The sequence below is a fragment of the Boleophthalmus pectinirostris genome, unplaced genomic scaffold (genome assembly GCF_026225935.1).
Source record: "Boleophthalmus pectinirostris isolate CB_2022bp ecotype Guang Dong unplaced genomic scaffold, ASM2622593v1 HiC_scaffold_11, whole genome shotgun sequence".
Lineage (NCBI taxonomy): Eukaryota > Metazoa > Chordata > Actinopteri > Gobiiformes > Gobiidae > Boleophthalmus > Boleophthalmus pectinirostris.
The window spans coordinates 1,310,837-1,335,000 of NW_026570994.1; the positions used below are offsets into that span (position 1 = coordinate 1,310,837).

The window sequence follows — 24,164 nt, forward strand, 5'->3', positions numbered from 1 at the left end:
TATCAAGTAAATCTATATCACTGAATCTAAAAACAAGTGAAGTGTTGCAATACTCTGGTAAATGGACTGTAGCTTTATTTAAAAACATTTCTTGCCTAAATTTAAGATTTCCTGATTAGTTGAGAAATATGTGACCATTTTTACGATTATACAACCAATATAAGTCTGTGCAATTAATCGAATTTTGATCGAGATTTTGATTTGTGTTTCAAACGATCTCCAGACTCACATTATTGAGTTGCGATGATTTATTATAAAGCTTAACAAAGCTTATTCTGGGATATTTTTTATTTAAATAAGTATATTTATTTTAAATGTTTCAAATGTTTTAAATATAGAGATTGTAGAACAGCTGGATATATAGTTTACTCTGGATACATTTATGTTATTTATGCGATTTCATGTTGAAAGTATATTTTATTCTTTTTATGTTTTGCGCAGGCACATTGATTCGGATTATTAGTTGTTTTTGTTCCCTTTTGTAATAAGTTGCAATTAGTTCTTTTTGCATAATTTTTGTTTATGGTTTATTTTTGTGTGGCTGTGCGGAGCCTATAAATACAGCTGTTTGCCGTATTTATAGGCTCCACCCAGCCCGCTCACCTTGTGCGCTCCAGAGTACGTGCCCGCGCCCTGAGGGTGGCCTCGCCCCTGTCGGCCAGGTGATGGGTGGGCTCCATTTAGCCTTCGTTAGCCGTTAGCCTTTTGTTTTGACCTGGTGGGAGCGGCTGTCCTGTTTTTGCGTTTCTTTTGGGTTCAGGTTGGTTTGGGTTTTTTCTTGTCTTTAGTTACAGGTGCTGGCACCGGCTTCTATGGCCCTGTACAGGGTTGGCCCGGTGTCGCACCCTTTTGTTCTGTTTGGCCGGCTTGCCAGGTCCACCTTTCTGTTTATTACTTTTCATTATTTTTTGGGGGCACGGGAGGGTTTTTAAATTTTTTTTTAAAAAAGGTTAAAAAAAAAAGATTAAGAACCAACCATAAATAAAAGAAATTAAAGAGCTATATTTTGACTCCTGTGTCCTTTTTAAATATGTTGGGACTCACCTTGTGGGGGTCGTAACAGTTTTATACAAATAACAATGTTTTTTTTTTTTGAGAGAGAGAAATGCTGAATAAATGCAATGTGTAACTAAAGAAAACAATTGTTTGAATAATCGTGATTTCAATATTGACCAAAATAATCATGATAACGATTTTTTTTTTCCATAATCGAGCAGCTCTAAACCAATATATACAGCCAATTCAAAACTAGTAAGTAGATAATAAATCTGACAACAAGATGAATAACCTGATTTAAGTTTTAAAAATCTTCACCGAATCAGAGAAATTTGCAATGTAGAAACTCAGAGTAGAGCCACTGTTCCTCCATGTCAAGAAAAGCCAGTTTTTTTCTTACTTACGAGGCACCTGGTCTCGCCTTAGATACAGTACCTCCTGTTTGTGCCAGTTTGTATTTTTGAGTTTTTTGGGGGTAATTCCTGACCCACAAATGACCATCTACAACTGTGGTGCAAAAGCAACGCACGCTACAATCAGAAATCATCTTTTGCTGCTATGCCCTAAACATTGTTGGCTAATTGATATAACATTTTGGTGACGTAATATAAATAAACATATGAATAAATACATGTGTCCATCCTGTGCATTCTAGAACATTCTCTCACTTTGTGGCTCTCCAACGCGTGAGAACCTGCATATACCAAAAGCATGGGTTCACCGAAACTTCCAACTCCACGCTTCATTTCAAACCCGCGTAGTTCCGCTTATTTTTGACCCTAATCCCTCGCCGCGCTCCGTCGCCCATCTCATCTGGTGCCGATGTTCTTGTACTGGCACAGCAGGAGGTTGCGGAAGGTCTTCTTGAAGGTGGCGTTGCAGAGGGCGTAGCAGGCCGGGTTGATGGTGGAGTTGACGTAGCACAGCCAGTACCCGATGGCCCACACCGTATCCGGCACGCACGACTGGCAGAACGTGGAGATCAGGACCATGACGTTGTAAGGAGTCCACGTGATGATGAAGGCGAGGAGGATGGCGAAGATGGTCTTGGTTACCTACACGCACACACACACACACAGAGAAAACAGTCCACTGATTAGTTCCATGAATATTGCTGAGTCGTAAGAAATTCAAAACAGCCCGAGGGTAGGTATACGGTAATAGAAATATTCCCCTGATGCATGCTGGGGAAAAGAACTCTAGGGATTATACAACATGGTCCAAGTGTTTGATTAACTGTTACTGGGGAATGCTATTTGTGCATCCAGGAATTCTACGAAGGAAAGACGTACTGGACATTTTCCGAGGAAAGAAATCTGTCCTACAAACGCACAACGCAGTAACATCATGTTGACCAAAAATGAGTTAATGTCATTTTGTTTTTATCTGACACCTCCTTGATAATGTGAATAAATACTGTGAAAAATATTCAGCTCAAAATTGACGTTTGACCCTTGTTTGTCGGTTAACAAATAAGGAGTCGTGCAAATACAAAAGGCAGAAACTGTGTGTGTTTTGTTTATGATTTAGTGAATAAATAGATTTTATTTTAAAATCCGGCCTCTCGCTTCCTTCTTTTTGTTGGCACAGGGTCTGAACACATTAAATAAATATACTTTTGTATTCAATTATACTTCAATGATCTTTAATGTGAAAGTATTTAGTGTATTTATTACCTTTTACCAGGTTTTGTATTCACCCTGTGTGTGTGTGTGTGTCTGTGTGTGTGTCTGTGTGTGTCTGTGTGTATCTGTGTGTGTGTCTGTGTGTGTCTGTGTATGTGTGCATGGGCACGTGTGTGTCTGTGTATGTGTGCATGTGTACGTGTGTCTGTGTGCACGTGTCGGTGTGTGTGTCTGTCTGTCTGTGTGTCTGTGTGTGTGTTTGTCTGTGTGTGTCTGTGTGTATCTGTGTGTGTGTGGGTGTGTGTGTCTGTGTGTGCATGTGCGTGTGTGTGTCTGTGTGTTTCTGTGTGTGTGTGTGCGTGTCTGTGTGTCTGTGTGTGTCTGCGTGTGTGTGTGTGGAGGGGGGTCTGTGTGTGTGCGTGTGCGCATGTGTGTGTGTCTGCGTGTGTGTGTGTGTCTGTGTGTATCTGTGATAGTTCCGCCATTGGTACATGGGTCAAGCCCTCGTGCCCAATGCCACAAAAAAGTTTGGTGATGATCCGAAGTCATTTCAGGTCACATGGGTCAATTGAAAGGTCACACCATTATCAAGGATATAAGGCAATTTCTGAACCATCTGCGGCCTAAAATATTTACCCAATCATCACACAAGTTGGCACACACATAACCGGAGCACACTGGATTTTACAGGTTGAAACTGGTCAAGGTCACTTGAAGGTCAAGGTAATGAAGGTCAAATATAAAATCCAAATACAATCCAGAGCGCCATATACACGAATCCACTTGGGTGTCCCAGCATGACTTCAGAGGAGCCAAAGCTGCACCACCCACAGAACACACAAACACACACGGAGCAGACAGAGACCGCACAGCCAAACACACCCACAGACACACTCATCACTCCACGCCAACAAGGAACGGAACGGAGGAACGAACTGAAAAAGCGAGTGCAATGTGCCACTTCTAGACACGACTGAACAACTGAGTCACTGCGAACACGCCGACAATCCGTTGGTCCCAGACAGCAGCCTCCCTACACGCCACAACTGAACAAAGTCCAGACTCACCGTGAACGCCACAAACAAACAAAACCACTCACCCATCACACTGTTGGGTTTCCTTTAAAGTCCCACGCGGTTTATTTGGGAAAAAAGTTCGAAAATAGACCATTTAATGACAGTGCACCTTATAATCCAGAGCTCCCTATAGCCTGGGAAATACGGTAGTAAAATATGAATAGTTTTCCAGATAATCACTAATTATAACAGTTCCTTTCTCTTTCAGTGTATGCCGTTAAAATTCTAATTGGAATGAAAATAATTCCCATTTCTTCTGTCTCTGGTGATAAAGAATGGGCCGGGCTCCTCATAAACTGCTTCTGTGGTGATGAACTGACCCCACCGATGTCTCACGGAGACCAGGTTGATGTCTCTGTTTGTGCTTGTTCATACTGTACACACTATTCTGCAAAGTCACTCGTGTGTCAAACTGTTTCACTGTGTCGCCGCACGATCCTGATCAACACTACACAGGAAATCCAGATCTCTTTTATATCATTTCAAACAAACACCATGACTCGAGCTTGGTGATGGTTTTATATAATGAACGGATGAAAGTCTGGAGAAAATCAAGCAAATAATGATCACGTCAGTTTCTACCTTTTGCCTTTGCACAACTCTTTATTTTTGGGTCATGACACAAAGGCAGAGAACAGGAACTGACAAATAAGCATCAAAGCTCAAATATTTCTTCATTATAGCACCTAGTTGTCAAATTTTGCGAGTCTTACCTATTATACTTTTGACTGGACAAAACAGAAACTTTGAAGTAATTTCTCTCGGTTTCACACTCTGGAGAGTTAAGCTCTTTTGCCTTTGCAGGGCAGAAAAGTCTAGTCAATTTTCTAAAAAGGTTCAAGCATATTGAAGTTTTGGCTTAAAGTCAGAAAAGCTTTAACATCAGAGAATCTCAAATAACTTATTGTTCTTGGAAAAAGATAGATTTCTTTTTGGCGTGCCATCTATCAAAGCAAAATTTGAGCATATGGGAATTTGGAAAGTTTGGTTGTTTACAAAGTAGAAACTGTTACGTTATAACCCTGGTTCTCTGAGTGAATAGGAGATTGTTACAAGGATTTCAAAACAGGAATGATCTATGCATTATAATCTTTGGTTCTAGCTTGATTTGTTAAGAAAGTAAATTAAATAAATGAGAAAAAGGAGACTGTACCCATTTTTTCCACATGAATTTGAGAAAAATGTGTCTTGCCTCAGTACTGATATATTGTATGAGCAGCTTTTGAGGTCAAAATAAGTCTGCAATGGACTGTCTGCATCTAATTAGAAAGCATCTTATTGTCAGATAAGTAGGAAGTGTACGTTAGCATTAGTGCTGTCAAGAGATTAATTATTAATTATCTGTAATTAATTAATCTAATTAATCTCTTTTTTAATCTCACCTAAAAATTGCTGAGAAAAGCTTCAACTTGAGGTATTTTCATTTGAATTCATTATTACACTACCACTCTAGAGCCACATCAGCCCGTTTGACATTAGAATGTGTTTAATGCAGCTTTGTGCAAGTCTCACAGAAACAAAACCACATGGTTAATTTGCATAAACTAAGGAAAAAAAAAAAAAAAAAAACCCTCTTGTGCACTGCTGCAGTTCAGCTTTTAGTAAAGGACACGACTCAGTGGAATACAGATGTTGATGCTGAAAGTGAGTCTGTTCTGTGTCTGTGTCGCGATGTTTTCAGAGATCAGACGTGTGCAAGTTTATCACAAATGCGGCAAGAACGGGAATGAAAATTAGGCTACAATTCTTTGCGGGAGTGAGCGGAGCAGGACTGCACAGTGCGGGACTGTGTCCTAACAACACATAAAAACAGATTTTATAATAAGGCAACTCGCATACAAACACAGTAATGTTAGAGATTAAAAATAAGATTAATGCAATTAAAAAACATAACTCACTAAATATGACTGTAATTAATTAATCACAATTAACCAGATAATTTGACACCCCTAGTTACCATGCTAGTTGTTGTTAGCCTTACCACGACTGCAAAACTTGTCTCTGATCTCTGAGAGTTGTGGAAAGCACTTATACACTCATGGTGGTGAATAATTAGGATGTTTGTAATACAAAAGGTATGCAAGGAATAACTTTGGACCACTAAAAATCATTTTTCTGATGGTAAAAATCTGATTCAAGGTCTTTAAAACGATAAAAAATAAGAGTTACATTTAACTACAGCATAGAATTATAGAAAGAACATTCTGGTCTCTTATGAAATTGATCTATCAGTAGCTTTTATCAAAGTATATCAATAAGCCATGTGTTTCATAATAAAGATGTACTGTAGTGTGTACTGTAGTGAATATTGGAGTCTATGAGATTCATTCTTGCTCCTGGCTTCCTCTGACTCTAATGGGACTATTCCTCTTGTTGCCTGCCGTGAACAGGTCTCCAGGGAGACATAGAACACTGTATGTGCCAGAGTGTGACGTAAAACTGGGCTCATTTATTTAATACAAACATATATATTGTCTACAGTCAGTCCTTGATTGCGTGTTCCAGTAACTCCACTACAAATTGTCCCAGAATTATGATTAATGTTGCTGTACCAGATTTCTACTGTCTCACTTACCTTATGCATTCGGAGCATCCTAATTATTCACCAACATGAGTTTATAAGCGTGTTTTCAGAGGCCAGAGGCGAGTTTTGTTATCACAGTAACCACCAGTTTACACCAAAGCAGTAAGAGCGTAAACACTGCAGCACAGAACAAGAGCAGCAGACGAGGAGGTTTGGTTTTCAATTTAACCAGTTGGACAATTTACACCAGCAATGTTATATGTGCGTCCATTGGCCATCGTGATGCTACGTTCTGCTCAAAATAGGTTGGAGTTCTAATTTTGCAGCGTCAACTGAAAGTCTACATGCTTTTTATCCGGGGAAAGACAGGAAATGGGCACGTGGTGTCAAAATAAACTTCCGATGCCCTTTCAACATATGTTCTCTCAAACCACTGCAGTCGTGTAAACATTGTGCGTCGCATCAGGAGCTCGAGGAATGACTCGTGATGGACATGGAAAGTTTACAGCGGCAGTGGATAAATATAAAATATATAAACAAGAACAACTTCTGAAGAAAAAGGCGCATGGAGCAGACGACCAAAGTGAATGGTGAGTATCTTCATTAATGCAGCATCGCAGATACATCTCGTTATCACTGCAAAATATCGACTCTCTTGTCAACTTGGGTTTTGTGATTTAAAACATAATTCATCCAAGCAGCAATGAATACATAAGCAATGTGAAAAGTTTAGAGTTTAAACATATATAGTTTAGAGTTTAAATGTGAGAAAACACAGAGTTTAGAGTTTAAACACACAGACTTTAAAGAGATGAGAATACACAGAGTTTAAACATGAGAATACACAGAGTTTAGAGTTTAAAGATGAGATTACACAGTTTAAATGTGACAATACACAGAGTTTAGAGTTTAAACGTGAGATTATGCAGAGTTTAGAGATTAAACGTGAGAATACGCCAAGTTTAGAGATTAAATGTGAGAATACAGAGAGTTTAAATGTGAGAATACAGAGTCTAGAGTTTAAACATGAGAATACACAGAGTCGAGAGTTTAAACATGAGAATACACAGAGTTTAGTGTTTAAACTTGAGAATACAGAGTCTAAAGTTTAAACATGAGAACACACAGAGTTTAGAGTTTAAACGTGAGAATACAGAGTCTAGAGTTTAAACGTGAGAATACACAGAGTTTAGAGTTTAAATGTGAGAATACACAGAGTTTAGTGTTTAAACATGAGAACACACAAAGTTTAGAGTTTAAACGTGAGAACATAGACAACATAAACAGAGACCAGCATCGCAGGAGCAGCTCTGTTTGTCTCTGGTGTAAATTGAAGCTTTAAAAAGTATGCACATGTGCAATTCTACCTACCTGCTGCTGACGTTCCTGATATAAATTATGGGTAAAGCTACCAACAACTAGCATTCTAACAGTGTACTTCCTGTATTTATTTATTATCGGACTTACCTAATAATTAGATGCAGACAGAAACCAGCTTGTTCTATTTAACCTCAAGGGCTGCTTATACAATATATCTGTAAAAGGGGAAGATTGTTCAAGAACATGGGAAAAAATTGGGTTCTCCATGTTCATATACTGTATTTTTAATCAGAGCAGATAAAAGAAGTGTTCAACTGAGAATTTTCCATACTTCAAAACACATTCAAAGATTTTAATCCATAACGAATCTTTCTAAATAAATAGGTTTGAAAATGGCTTCCAACAAGTGTCCAAAACCTAGGTACCTTGTCAATAAATATATTTGTGTGAGTAACCAAAACAATGAGCCATAGGTCAAAAGCATAGCTCATGTGCACTCCAGGGATGTCCACGAACGACAGAATGAATCAGAGGAGAGAGGAGGAGGAGGATGTAGGGAGGAGGGAGGAGGAGTGAGTGGGAAGCCAAGGTCAGTACCTGGAGGTAGATCTTGGAATAGTCCACACAACATTATTATTGTTGTTTACATGGAGGAAGCTGATGTTTCCTACGGGGCAGTCACTTCAAAACTGCGCGCTGAACACACCAAGTGAAAAATAACCCAGCTAAACCAAGATAAAGGCTGCCAAGTCTTCACTAGAACTAAACCAGGACTAACCGGGAAACCTGGACATAAGCAAGGCTAAATCTGGTGTGAAATCGGTGCTGTTGTGTCCTTGTCCTTGTGGTAGACACTTAACCCAGCTTCTGTGTACACTGATGTATGAATGTGTGAGAGAATGTGTAAGTGGTTCCTTCATGTAAAGAGCTTTGAGCGCCTTGAAGATGGAAAAACACGATATAAACATGTGACTATTTAAAAAGACTTGATCTAAACCAACTTCAGAAATAAATCAGGATTAAATAAGTTTCTGATGATACCGAATCAATAGCAGTTAATCCAACAGGTGCATTCACAACAAAAATACAGATTTTACTGAACACATTCCTGGATGGATTTCAAAAGCATTGTCCAGATGACGTCTTTTAAAATCTTTTCTATCTTGGACAACTTGTGGACAAATGAGGGGGCACACAGATGCATTTCTACTTACAGATCTAAATGAGAGTTATTTGATGCCACTGTTACAGCCAAATGGATTGAGGTTTGAAATTGAAGTGCACATTATGAATCACTTTTACTGGTACATTTGGTAGTTTGGTTTTGAAGATTACAAATGCAGACCAAGAAGGACAAAACTGGAACTACTAACAACTAAACCTTGGACTAGACTGGGACAAAACCAGGTGTCAACAAAGTCTGAACCAAAAAAAAAAAACAAAACTAACTTGATACTTTGTGGCTGATGTCCTCAACAGTGGGTGTTGAAACAAACGAGAAGCACTACTCAGTCTAAAGCTCTGTTACTTTAATGTGAGCTTTGTTTTAACAATCAGACCATAAAAAACTGACTCGAGGCAGCCACACATTACAGGATTTTTTGCTCATAAATAATTTTTAAACGTGCAACAAAAGTGCACACCACAGACACAAGGAGAATCTTATGAGATTTTAAATCTCCGATCTCAAAGACTGCAACAGGATCTGTCTTCGAACCTTGATCGTGTCAACTGTTTCCTGTCTACAGTAAAACCTTTCACTTTGAGACTCTCAAGTGTTCAAAGATCAGAGCTTTGCACTTCTAGTTTAGATACAAGTCAAAACTGTGTTATTATTATTTGTGACAGTTACATTTACTGGAGTAACTTTTTAAAGAAATTGCACTCAGTGTCATTTTTGGACACCATACTTACTTAATTGCATTACAATTAATAAATACACCACAAATCAGAGTTTTTTTTTTTATACTTTAACTCCTACTTGAGTAATATTTAGTTTGAAGTAATGGTGCTATAACTTGAATAAAAGTTTGAGTTCCTCTTCCCACTGTGAGTAAAGCCACACACTACAGGATCTTTCGGTTTAAATGATTTTTAAATGTGCTACAAAAAGTGTACACCACAGACTCAAGGAGAATCTTATGAGACTTAAAATCTCTGATCGCAAAAGCTGCAGTGGGATCTGTCTGCAGACCACAGGATATAAAGTTGTGAGTGTGATGGCGTCAACTGTTTCCTGTCGACAGTAAAACCAGTCACTCTGAGACTCTTAAGTGTTCAAAGATCAGACTCTGCACTTCTAGTTTAGATACAAGTCAAACTGTATCATTATTATTTGTGAAATGTGGTGCAAAACTTCAGATACAGGATTTTTTAAGCATAAAAGATTGGAGATAAAGTCCACAAGAAGTAGAGTCACTGTCACTAATCTGCAGCTTCACCTCGACCCGTGCGCTGTGTGGATGTAAACAGACAGAGGAACTACTCTCACCTTTTTACTTTTAAAGTATGACTCAAACTAAATTGACAGCGCTGTTTTGTGGACTGGGGTCATTATTTGCGGAGGACAATTTCGAAGGATAATGTGGATGAGATGCTGCAGTATAAATTTACAACTTTTTGAGAGGCGAGGAATAATAATTTTTGCTATTTCCTGAGTTTGTATCTTGCATCTCTGTGTGTGACGCTCTGTTTTATTTGCTTTTGCCGTAGCGTTGCTGATGTTTGGTGGTTATAATTTGACAAAGCAGTTCAGAGTCACACTGACACAACACACACACATATAAGGAGCACAGCGGCTTTAAAATCACACATGAACCCACAAATCGCAGCCAAAATTGGGCAAATCCTCCTGTAGTGTGTGGCGCCCTTTAGTCACTCTCACCTTTTTGTTGAAAACACCTAAACATGACTATTAATGCTTGAACTGAGCACGTATTTCTGAAAATGTGCTGTTTAAATCTGTTTAGTAACTTTTCAGACCACCTAAAGCTCATCAGGCTGTGTTGCGATGTGTCACCATGGAAACTACTGAACTTTCTTTCATAGACTTACATGTAGAACCCCCAGCGTGATGTCAAACTATTAAAAGTACTCCACCCACCTTCTTCTCACGCGCCGCCATCTGCCTCTTCCTCTTCATCTGGCTGCGGGCGATGCTGGCGAACTTCCTCGCCACGGTCCTGGGTCTGCTGATGGGGATGGAGTGTCCTTCGGCGCCCTCTACAGGCGGGACGATCTCTATAGCGGTGATGCACTCGTCTCCGGCCTGCTTGGTCACGATCTTGATCTTGGACCAGCGGGAGGCAGCGGTCAGCTTGCCCGCGCTCGGGTTAGGGGTCGACGTGCTGAGGGTGTTGACCTTTTCACCTCCCTGGAACGAAAGGAGAAATTTTTGCATTCAGATTTGTTGACTTGGTCTTTGGTTAATGTCTCTATAATTGCAATGCCTATCTCCACGAAAGAAAAGTAGTACAAAGATTAACAAACACATATGCATTCTACAGTACTGGCTTGAATTTTCCACTGGAGCTCAGTTCAGTGATTATTTTTGGGCTTAAAACTATGTGGGACAAGTGTATATTTTTACCTGCGATACAACAATCCAGGCAAAATGCAAACAGCATTTCGAGTGCTTAGAAAACTTTGAATTCATGGATTAAAGAAACCAGCGTGCATGAAACTAAATACAACTGCAGGTATGTTTTTGACGAGCATCATAAATAAACAAAAGTGAAAGTGAATCATAATAGTGAAAAAAAAACCTATAAGATTATTGGCAAGTTTATGGATCTACTTTCTAACAAATAATGATTCAATAGTTCAACATTTACACAGACATGTCACTAAACACTAAAAAGGTGAACCAGTTCCACCATGTCAAACACAAAAGACTAACTGCTGCTAACAGAAACATGGAGTGCCTCATGTACAAAAAGCCACAGTTGGACCTTGAATGTTAATCTGGTAAATGGTTTGGGGCTCCTCGTTTCAAATGGAATGAATTCAATTCGAATTTTTGGTTTGTGAAAATATTTTGTTGCCAAAAAGCGAAAACAGGCCTAACTAGTTTTCATGAACAGATTTTGAAAATGTGAAAAATAAAAGGTGCATAGTAACTTTTCTACTGAGGGCTCCTCCAAGAAGATGTTATTATTTTCTCTGGAATGTTCCGCAGTATAGTATTAAACTAATTACCTTGCAGCTATTAAATTATAATTGTTGTATTGCTAGAAGAATATGCACTTGTAACTTGACCTGGTGGCATCACCTGTGTCTGTCATACTGTGAAACATTTCAATAAATGTATCTATGGAGACCTAACACCTTAAAGCAGGAGTCTCCGACCTGAAGCTCAGGAGTGACCAGAAGCTCTCCACCCACTTCCAAGTAGCTCATATATATATATATATATATATATATATATATATATATATATATATATATATATATATATATATATATATATATATATATATATATATATATTATAAAATCTTTATCATTATTATCATTTTTTATGAAAAGCAGATGTCACAGAGGAAGTGAGTTAGTAGTAATATAATATGAAAATTTTTATTCACCCCATTACCCTCCCCTGTTGTCTCCTGAGGAAAAAAAAACCAAAAACCTACTACTATAAAAGTACTATAAAAATAATTAAATAAATAAATAATAAATAGAATAAATAATAAATAGGTTAATAAATTAATACAAATAAAGTAATACATAAATAAATACATACATATAGGGAAAAAAATGTATTTACTATTTATAGTTTTAGTTATAATTTTATTTTTATTTATTTATTTACTATTGCAAATGTATCATTTTGAAGCCCAGCTTTGGCACTAATAAACTGACAGTGATTTATGCTTTAAAGTGTCTCACTGTACCAAAAGGCTCACGCTCTTTCATTATAATCATCTCAATTTTTTTTTCGTTTGCTAAAATGAGCAGCTCTCTGGCATTTTGTTTTGTAAAGGAGCTCACCGGAGGAACAAGGCTGGAGACTCGTGTCTTAAAGCCTTTTGAATTTAGTGTAATTTTACTGGAGAAACTTACAGTCTGTATAATTAATACACAAAAAATATAGTTATAAAAATCCAGATAACACAAAACCGGTGAAATGAAATAAATAAGAATTGAAAAGAACCAAACCACGAAGTTGGCGGCTGAACAAAGCTATCTTTTCTTTATGATCTTCCACAGATGTATTACCTCGGCGAGCCCTCCACAGCAGAGTTGAAAATAACAATGTAAACACAGTGGAGCTGCTAACATAACAAGCTAATAAGTCTGCGGCGAGCTGAGGCTTTGACTGCGGCGGACAGCTAACAGCAGCGCTAACAGGCCGCGGCACAGGGGATGTATTGACAGGCTAAGCTAGCAGATCGCTCATTGCCCCAGTATAGCGAGGAGGCTAGCTGTGTTTCTCTGCAATTTGACCCTGATACAAAGTGTGAAAGAGTGTGAAGAGCAGGATGAAAAGACACCGGCTGGAGGATAATAACAATGAAAAATATGGTCTGGGGGAAAAACACGGTCATTAAAAGTTCAAAATATTAAGTTTAATCATGAACTTTTGATTTCACAGTTGAATTAACTCATTTAAATAAGTAAAGTAATGAGGATCCAGTTCATACTAAACAATATAATTATGAATGTTCTTTTTAACACTGCAAATTTAAAATACTACTACACTTACTACTACTACTACTACTACTACTCATACTGTGAGTCAGCTACTTACAACAACAGTACTGCAGGCTTGCAGTACCACAAAATGAATACTCCATTACTACCAAACTGATAAAGTACAGTACAGGGGCATAAGACTAAAGCAGTGATTGTTACTACTACTACTACTACTACTACTACTACTACTAGGCCTACTGCTACTTCTACTACTAATACTACAACAATTACTATTACTTGGCCTACAACAACTATTACTACAACCTAGAAGTACTTGTCATTACAAGTACTTCTAGGCCTACTACAACAATTACTACTACTACTACAACTATTACTACTGCTACTACTACTACCACTACTACTACTACTGTCACTACTACTACTACTACTACTACTACTACTACTACTACTACATACTACTACAACTACTAATACTGCTACTAATGGGCCCGGTCAAGCAGAAGTAAACAGCAAGGCCAAAAATTCAAGTTAATGCATCTGATATAAAAATGTATTGAACAGATACATATGTACTCTAGTTTATGAAACTGTTGACCTTTTTTCTGTACCATTTTTGGTTCTAAAGTTCCATATGTTTTAAACAGACCATGTATGAAACATGGAACAAAAATTATTTCCCAAATTTCAAAGACCTGCAAATCATGGAAATAAATGGATGTATTTCATCATATCTTGTGTTATTCCATCTTTGAACTGTTGATGAAGGTACATGATTTTAAAAAAGAATGTATTTAAAATGATAAACATTTGCTTGGAAGGACTGACATATTTTATAGAAATTGTTACCTTTCATTTTGAAGTAAGATTAAAGTATTCAGAAGAAAAAAGTTGACAAATGATGTAAAATCCTGCACCTTCTACTTACTTGCACAATTTTCCCTCCGTTACTTTTCACTCCGTTGCCATGACCTTTTTTAATTAAAAAATCTCATGATTCAAAAAGTAAGAGGTTTTTCAACCTAATCTTGTACCATATGGTAGAAAACTATATGAAGCAAATATTCAAACCAGTTTGTTAAGGATATGGAAGTGAGAACCAAGAGTTATCACTGTTTGGATTTATTGCCCAAAAAGTGCTGCATATTTCATTCCCTCCGTTACGGACATGAGTTTTTACATTTTTTGTCAACAACTTGAAAGAATATCACAGGTTTAACTTGACCCTGTTGGAGTGTAACTCTTTCCTACATTCTGATACTTTACTTATTTCAATAGTCCCTCTAGTTTCTGAATAAGAGACATTTGAATGTCAAAAATCTGACCCTGTTTCCCTCCATTACTGCTTGACTGGACCCTAATACTACTGCTACTCCCACCACCACCACTACTACTACTACTACTACTACTACTACTACTACTACTACTACTACTACTACTACTACTACAACACAACAACTACTACTAGGCCTACTACAACTATTACTACTGCTACTACTTCTACTACTGGTACAACTATTACTATTACAAGGCCTACAACAACTATTACTACAACTATTACTACAACCTAGAAGTACTTGTTGTTACAAGTACTTCTAGGCCTACTACAACAATTACTACTGCTACTACTACTACTAATACTACTGCTACTACTACTACCACCACCACCACAACTACTACTACTACGACTACTAGCCCTACTACAACAATTACTACTGCTACTACTACTACTGCTACTACTACTACTACTACTACTACTACTACTACTACTACTACTACTACTACTGCTACTAGTACTTCTACTTCTTCAACACAACAACAACAATTACTACTACTACTACTACTACTACTACTTCTAGGCATACTACAACAATTACTACTACTACTATTATTACAAGTACTACTGCTGGCCCTACCACAACTATTACTACTACTAGGCCTACTACAACTATTACTACAACAACTACTAACAGTACAACTGCTATCACTAGCATTGTTTGTTAGTACTACTACTACTACTACTACTACTACTACTACTACTACTACTACTAATAGTGATATGAACATGAGTAAAAGGTTTGTAAATAACCCTGTAGTTTAGTCCTGATTACAATGATAACAGAGCACCAGTTGAACATGATGTGCAGTTTAAATTAGGCTTACAACAATAGCTGCTTTGTGCACGGTGAAGACAGTAATAATTTGACAGGCGCTTGGTTAAAAGCTCTTAGATGTCAGTGCAGGATATTGGACAACTGTCTCCTTTCCTGTATTTTTGGCCCCTAAATTTTTGGACATTACACTCTATATATCAAGCAGCTATTTTTACCGCTCTCCTCTGTCTCCCTCCTTCTCCTCTCCTCCCTCCTCCCTCCACCCCGGTCCGGAGCCGAGTGCACAGAGAGCAGCGTGCCGTGTGCAGAGGTCCCATTAGGAGCAGTGGTCGGCCCCTCTGTGGCTGGAGTCCTGCCATTAGACGCCACCGTGCCGCGCTGGGACCAATTTCTCACCGGAATGCTCGCTCTCCTGTGTTACCGCTGTGACAGGTAGGCGCTAGGATAATGGTCCGGGAGCCAAGACCCCGAGGACAGCCGAGGACAGCTGAGGAGAGCCGCGTCCGGGAGAGGTGCGGGGGGACTGGGTGGCCTTTCCAGACGCTCGCCTGTTACATCGCGTTGTCCTGGGTCTTGTTAAGACGTGCTGAGTTTTGAGGGAAGTATGGGGTATAAAATAAGCTGGGGTAAGGGCCAAATATGACACAGCAAATTGATCAAAATTACACATTAAAGGGACCATATTATGCGATTTTCAGATGATAAATGATCACCTTTTTATGTAAGGCTTTTCCACCTTCAAGGCACTCAAAGCACTTTACAAAAACTTCACTTTATTCACCCATTCACACACACACTCATACACCAGTGTAGGCAGACATTGGGGGCAATGTGTGTCTTGGCCAAGGACACAATGTCAATAATGTTGAGAAAGGGATTCGAACCGCCAACCTTTGGATCAGTGGAAAAACAATCGTAGCAAGTGAACCACTGGCCGTCTATGTTGTTTCCTCATCAAAAACAGACCTGAAGTTGTTTAAGACAGAAATCCAACATGTTTAGACTGAGTTCTTCGCTCAAACTGAAAACAAACTGTTCCACCTTGTGATGTCATGTGGTAATACAGGAAGTGCTACATTGTGTTTTTAAACTGCATACACTGTAATGTCCGTAATTTATACATTGACATAAATAATGAGATGGCAGCATGTGGTTTCTTGGCATGTAGTTTTACTGAACTCCATACGGTATATATATAGACATTACACTCTATATATCAAGAAGCTATAGAATAACACAAATAATAATATATGCTCATCACATTTGTCTAATGAATTAATGCTGTTTAAATTAATCTTTCACTTGAATCATTTGGATAATTTCAGACCTGGAATTGCCAATCTTCACTAAATAAAAAAGTAGTAAAAAGTAGCTAAAGTAAAGTAAAGTAGTAAATTTGAAAACTACAGCTTCATGACATCAGATGGTGGAACAGAGCATTCTGAGGTTTAGAGATGTAGACAGACTAATAATAAATGGCTCCTCAAACATGAGTGAATGAAACCCAACTCCAGGCGTGTTTTTGAGGAGGGTAACAACATTCTAACATGGTAAGTTAAAGCTCACAAGAGTAGATTTTGAGTAATATGGGGCCTATAAAAATAGGCTTGGACACATCTTTCCAATTAGAACTATAGTGAATTTAAAGAAGACACAATATGGTTTTTGGTGGGTAATTAATATTAAACTAATTATTTTACATTTTGCTTCTTAGAACCAAATTGATCTAAAATGGTTTAAAAATAGAATGGGTCCATAAACATCCTGATCAAAACACAAGAATCAATCCAAATCCAAAGGAACACAGTTCATAAAAAGCTCATAAAAGCAGCTTATAATTCTGTTTTGTCCTCTAAAATATACCTGGGTAGTGTTTTGGTTCATTCACACATGTTTAAATCTTGTAGACTATATTTAGGACCTCTCCAGAATTCAAAACACTCATCTATGGCCATCAAGAAAGTCCTTCAATCAATCCCTCTTACCTCCACTTCACTTCTTCTCTGGCCCTGACTTGCCTCTCGGAACCAGTTACATGCTGATTTGGCAGATTTTTATGACAGATGCCCTTCCATTTGATACTTTGCAGCTGATGTCATCAACATTCCCTAGAGTGTGATGCTAACTGTAGGCTCTGCTCTGTCTGAGGCCTGTTGGACTTTAATCTGATCTTTATTTTAACAAAGAACTGACTTAGCTGGAACTACAACAGGTGAGCTGACTCATGTTATTAAAACTGAAGTTCCTCACACATACACCACATTCCAAATTATGATGTAAATTGTGTGTCATAAAGGTAAAAATGTTTTTTTTTGTTTTTTTTCTCCAGTGAAACTCATGGATGGTTTTGTGTCTCAGGTCGCTTTGGGTCAGTGAAATCGATCCAATTAAAAGAAAAACTTCTTAAGAAGGACGGTCGACATTATAAAGCAGACCACCATTTTCAAGGGATATGGGAAAGAAAAAGGAAAGTGCCTAAAAGCATGAAATAGTTGAATATCTTGGACAAGGTATGAAAACCTTAGATATTCCATGAAAACTTAAGAATGATCGTCGTACTTCTATTCAGAGCACACACGGATTGGTGCAGATAAAGGCACAATGAGGAAGGTTTCTGCCAGACAAATACATCAGATTAAGAGAGCAGCTGCTAAAATGCTGTTACAAAGCAGCAAACAGGTATTTGAAGCTGCTGGTGCCTCGGGAGTCTCGCAAACATCAAGGTGTAGGATCCTCCAGAGGTTTGCAGTTCTGCATAAACCTCCTATTGGGTCAAACTTAAACAAAGCTCATGAACAAAAACAGCTCCAGTGGCCCAGAAATATATGAAGACTCATTTTCAAAGTCTTATTCACTGATGAATGCCATGCGACGGTCCAGATGGATGGAGTGGTGGATGGTTGGCAGTGCTGGGAAGGTTACTTTTAAAATGTATTACCCTACAGATTACATATCCCAAAATGTAGTTTGTAACGTAATCCATTAAATTACTTAAAATGAGTAACGTAATCTGAATACTTTGGATTACTTGATATTGTCATGTTTTTTAAACGACATGAATGTAGCAACCACATCCTGAAAATTCTTGTTTGTTGTCTTCAAATTGTCTGAGCCCAAGTCTCCATGAATAAGCAGCTGTTTGCTGTAGAGAAACAAAGACCACGATATCTTAATATAAGAGGTTTTGTCTGTTAAAAGACAGTAACAAGATAAGCCTTTCCTTCACCATATTAAAAAATATTATTGATAGAGAAATTATTTTTATATGAGATCACCTTAAATTATGTCAACCTACTGTTAGGTGTCATGTTGTTTAGACCTGGTTTTAGTCCTGGTTCAGTCCTGCTTTACTCCTGGTTTAGTCCTGGTGTTAGTTCTGGTTTAGAGGCGCACAGGAGGAAGTGCGGTTTACGCGAGAAAACACGTTCCACACACGGCGCATGAGACGGCGGTGTCCGCGCAGTAACTACGGAAGGAGACGTGGTCCGCGGGTTCTCAGGTTGATGACGATGATGAAGGTGTGTGTTTGTTTGTGTTTGTGTATGTTTGTGGGCGCGTCCCCTCATGTCGCAGGTCACTATAGGACAGTAGTGCAGATATTATGAGTCTATGCAGGTTGTTTTCACCAGTGCCAGTAGCTCCTGTTTCACATTTAAGTTGTAGGCGATTTTATATTAGTTTTTTTTAAAAATATATATATATATCTCACATCGGGAGAAGAATTTCCAAGACACAAATGCGTTTTTACCAATGCACTGCTGCTTCCATTGTGTGACTGACACACTTTAACATGACGTTTCCATCGCTCTTACTGTCGCGTTCTGTTTGAGTTTCCGGCAATGAGTGGAATTACCGAAATAAAAAATAAATAAATGGAATGTAGCACAAAATGTGAAAACAGGAAAATACCGCCTTGTAATCCACTTATTTCAGCAAAGTAACTGTAATCCAATTACCACTCATTGAAACAGTAACTGTAACGGAATACAGTTACTCATAATTTGTACTCTGATTACGTAACTGCGGTACATGTAATCTGTTACTACCCAACACTGATGGTTGGTGGATGGATGGTGGATGGTTGGTGGATGGAGTGGTGGATGGAGTGGTGGATGGAGTGGTGGATGGTTGGTGGATGGAGTGGTGGATGGAGTGGTGGGTAGAGTGGTGGGCAGTTGGTGGATGGTTGGTGGATGGTTGGTGGAGTGGAGTGGTGGATGGAGTGGTGGATGGTTGGTGGGTGGAGTAGTGGATGGTTGGTGGATGGAGTGGTAGCTGTTTGGTGGATGGTTGGTGGGTGGAGTGGTGGATGGTTGGTGGATGGTTGGTAGATGGTTGGTAGATGGAGTGGTGGACGGTTGGTGGAGTGGTGGATGGTTGGTGGATGGAGTGGTGGATGGTTGGTGGATGGTTGGTGGATGGAGTGGTGGATGGTTGGTGGATGGTGGATGGAGTGGTGGATGGTGGTGGATGGTGGTGGCTGGTTGGTGGATGGAGTGGTGGATGGTTGGTGGATGGAGTGGTGGAGTGGATGGTTGGTGGTGGATGGTTGGTGGTGGATGGAGTGGTGGAGTGGTGGATGGTTGGTGGATGGTTGGTGGATGGTTGGTGGATGGAGTGGTGGATGGTTGGTGGATGGTTGGTGGATGGTTGGTGGATGGTTGGTGGATGGTTGTTGGATGGTTGTTGGGTGGAGTGGTGGATGGTTTGTGGATGGAGTGGTGGGCAGTTGGTGGATGGTTGGTGGATGGAGTGGTGGACGGTTGGTAGATGGAGTGGTGGATGGTTGGTGGACGGCCACCACTCCCAACAAGGCTGTGACATCAGCAAGGAGGTGGAGGAGTCATGTTTTGGGTCAGAATCATGAGGAGGAAAAAAATACTGTTATCATTGGGAGGTTTGTTCAATAACATTCAAATTGTACTCTAAAGGTTGATGACTTGAAAACGATGATGACTCTCATTGTATGCGGACAATTTGGAAAATTCTGAGAAAAACATAATTTGCATAATAATTTAGAATGCTGTGTAAAATTACAGTCAGGAGCTAGAGATCATTAACCAACAGTTTTTCAGCGAGTCACTCTCACTTTTTGTTGAAAAAATCAGAACCATGAACACTCGTATCTCAAACAGTCTCCTGAAAATTTGCTATTTTAAACTTGTATTTTTTCTTGAGTTTTCAGACAATCTAAAACCTTTTTGTGACAGTGTTTGCTAATGTGTGAATTGTGTCACCATGGTAACGCATAAACATTCCACCATTAGAGATACACCCCCCGGGACGATGCAAAGTATCAGTTCCTCGCAGCCATGTTATTCCAGTGATAGAACGGCAGCGCTTAGAGGAAGATTTGAACCTTGGGCCCTTTTATAGATCTTTTTCCAATTGTTAAAGTCCTTTCTTGTTGCTTGATTCAGCTCCCAGTGTAAGTACAGTTCCATTGACATTTCACCAAAGCCGTGGTGTACAGAGTATGGATAAGGTCACATCTGCGGTGGACACTTCATTAGACCAACCAAACAAGCCCCGCTCCTCTGATTTACAACAGTCTTATGGAAATCCAATACGGTTCGATACTGAAAAGGCTACTGCGCTAGAATAACAGCAGAGATATGTGAGCGCTGTCTGTGAGCGGGAACTTATTAGCACCAGCGACAAGCCAAATACATAACATCAGAGACAAGGACTATATATTTACTCTTAGATACACTTTATTGATGCACAACAGGAATTACTTGGACATAGCAGCTCACATAGAACGATATAATAACAAAAAGCAAAAGTAAACGGTAATATAAATCATTAAATTGGCAGACATAGTAAAGGCTCAAATATATAGATTTCTATATGTACAAGTAATATAATAGGTAAATACAGGCTATATATTTGCAATAAGTAGTGAGGTAGATAGAATGTTTAGTTTGTGTTTACTGAGAAAAAAGAAGAAAAAAACTTAACAAATATATGATAAATTAAAGGTCCTCTACTACAAGAAATTGACTCTTATGAGCTTGTTAAAATATTGTTACTTCATCAAAAACAAACTTGGAGTTGTGTTTTGTTTTATTCACACACATTTCAGAAGCTCAAAATGCTCTGTTCCACCTTGTGATGTCATGTAGTTGTAGTTTTCAATTTAATAGCTACCTTTTAATTTACTTCAGTTCAGAACAGATCGGCAATTCTATGGCTGAAATGATCCAAATGATTCTAGTGAAGGTGTACGGAGTTTAAAATCAAAGTGGAGCACTTCCTGTATTATGACATGACATCACAAGGTGGAACAAGGTAGAGTGTTTGCTCTTTGAAAGAAGAACTCAGTCTAAATGTGCGGGGTTTGTGTGTTAAACATGTGAATGAAACAAAACACAAGACCAGGTCTGTTTGTGATGAGGAAACGACATTAGAACATCGATCAGAAAATAGAGTAAATAGGCCTTTTAAACAATCATCAAATATATAGATTCATTTATTTACAAGTAGCTAAATAAATGCTATATACACAAGAGGTGGTGAGGTAGATAGAAAGTTTAGTTATGTGACAAAAAAACAAAACAAATAAACTTATGATGAATTTAACAAAATTAGGGCCGGGCACGTTAACACATTATTGCCATTATAATTATTATTTCAGTGCCGTTAATGCAGTTTTTATTATTATTATTATTATTTTTAATTGTAAATGTCTGTTGTTCACTGGCTTATATGTTGAAAAAGTCCACCGCGAGCGTTTCTTTGAGTCTGACATCTTTTCTTTACACTTTTTTCACTTTTTTTTCTGACCAAGTGAGATGCAACATGACTGAGACTCTGTGGGCCGTGGGCTCCAGCTCTGGCCGGGCCGGACCAGCAGTGGGCTCTGAACTTCCGCAGACTCCTAGCTCCGACCAGGCTGCGAGCTCCGGTCTTTTCTCTTTCTTCTTCTTCCTTACACCCCTGAGGCGTCCAAACAGAGGTGTCCAGTGTGGTTTTCATCACTGTGGTCTCACTTACATTTTGCTATTACAGGGTATTCACGAAGACTCGGAAGATTTCGTGATATGATTCGGCCCATAACTCACTCACTGATTTACCCAGATACCAGTAGAAGAAAAACTGTGATTGGTCCATTTCCATTCCATTATATTAACTCTTTGTTTCCCAAGAAATATCAGTCCAAGTTTATAACAATGATCTAGAAATTATTACTAGTGTCGTGTTTATTACTCACTGAATAAAATATATAGAAAAAAAACATATTAGTAGTACAAAAATGCATTCAATATTTTTCTTCTTATCTTGAGCCTTCACTGAATACCTTGAAGACTCTGAGGGTTCAACTCTGAAAGAAATGCTGTTTGCACAACAAATGTGTGACTCTTTCATTTACATTTCCGATAAAAGTGCGCTGTACTCTACTTTTTAATTCATTAATTGTTTTTGCGTCCAGTGTTCCACGGCCAGGACGAAAACTACATTGCTCTTCCTGGATCCAAGGTTCGACTATCGGCCGGATTCTCCTCTCCAGTACTAGAGATGCGCGGATGGGCTACTTTTTCATCCGCAACCGCATCGCAAAACTCATCATGCACCCGCTATCCATTTGCAACCATAGTTTTTCAAAACCGCACCTGCCCGCCATCCGCTCGGTCTCCTCCCATTTGCTCCAAGTTCAGAGTTTTTTATTTGAGTAGTGAATCCGCCACCCGCTCGAATTTAATTAAAATATTATTTTTCGTCATGTCATCCGCCTGACCCGCGGTTTAGCCGCGGAGTCCACGGTTGTAACTGCAATCCGTGCATCTCTGTCCAGTACCCTGGCATAGACTTTACCGGGAAGGCTGAGAAATGTGATTCCCCTGTAGTTGGAGCACATCCTCCGGTCCCCCTTCTTACAGAGGGACCACCACCCCGGTTTGCCAGTCCAGTTGCGTATAACATGCAATTAATCGTGATAATCGCACTCAAACTCATGCGATTAATGCGATTAATATTTTTTTAAAATTTTTGCCCAGCCCTAAACAAAATTGAAATTGCCTGATGTCCACCACCTATTCTGACATCCCTTCATTACGACATGTCTTTATGTAGACGTGCCAGTTTTCCGTCACTTCTTAGTGTCGCTATTCTGATATGCACCAGCGCAGTAGGTCTACCTGATAATAACTATGTGACCCTTACACAACATTAGTTTGGCTCTTCTTGCATTAAGCACAAAAAATGCACCGTTCAACAAAGCACTGTCTGTGAATCTATCTGTTTATTGATCACTCAGCATTTCTCCAGTCCACACTGCTGTGACTGTTGTGCTTAGGTGATCATCCGAACTGTACTGTGGATGCCATTTTGGGTATGAGTGAGAGTAACATTATTCATGTCAGAAAAGCCGAATGTTTGAAAAACAGTAGTGCCGGTGTCCTGTCGATTTGAGCTCCCCAGCGTTACTGCTCGTACGCACAACCCCCAAGAGCTGTTACAATTTAAATGCCGTCGATTTAAGCTCCCGAGGAAGAACTGGAGAAACAAGTCACATTTAAAAGTGTTTTGGTTTTATTGTCTGTTTTGACCAATTAAACCACAACGTATGTGTTTGATTTGTGGCAGAAAACCTACGTTAGTTTATTGAATAGTTTGGATTTAATATTAGATTTTATCGTTATCATTTTCATTACATCATGTTTTATTTTGCTTCCATGTGTAGAAAACATTGTAACTTTGTTTAGAAAGATGTTGTATAAATAAAATATCACTATATTATAATAGAAAATTCACACCGTAGTCTACGATATTTATTTAATATAAAGATTCCAGTGGTGTCATGTTTCTCTTCTATAGTGGGAGACATATTTGACAGAAGATATAGGCCTGTCAG

The 24,164-nt window shown here is 38.8% G+C and overlaps 1 protein-coding gene across 1 annotated transcript in view; it reads right to left on the reverse strand.

Moving 5' to 3' along the window:
- Positions 1–1,805: 1,805 nt before the first annotated feature.
- Positions 1,806–24,164, reverse strand: part of chrm4a (cholinergic receptor, muscarinic 4a) — an 84,459-nt gene continuing 62,100 nt past the window's right edge. The window contains exons 7-8 of the mRNA XM_055166557.1: positions 10,645–10,914; positions 1,806–2,051 (exon numbers count right to left, since the gene is read on the reverse strand). Coding sequence (XP_055022532.1) covers positions 1,806–2,051; positions 10,645–10,914 — 516 coding nt within the window. The remainder of the gene's footprint in view (positions 2,052–10,644; positions 10,915–24,164) is intronic.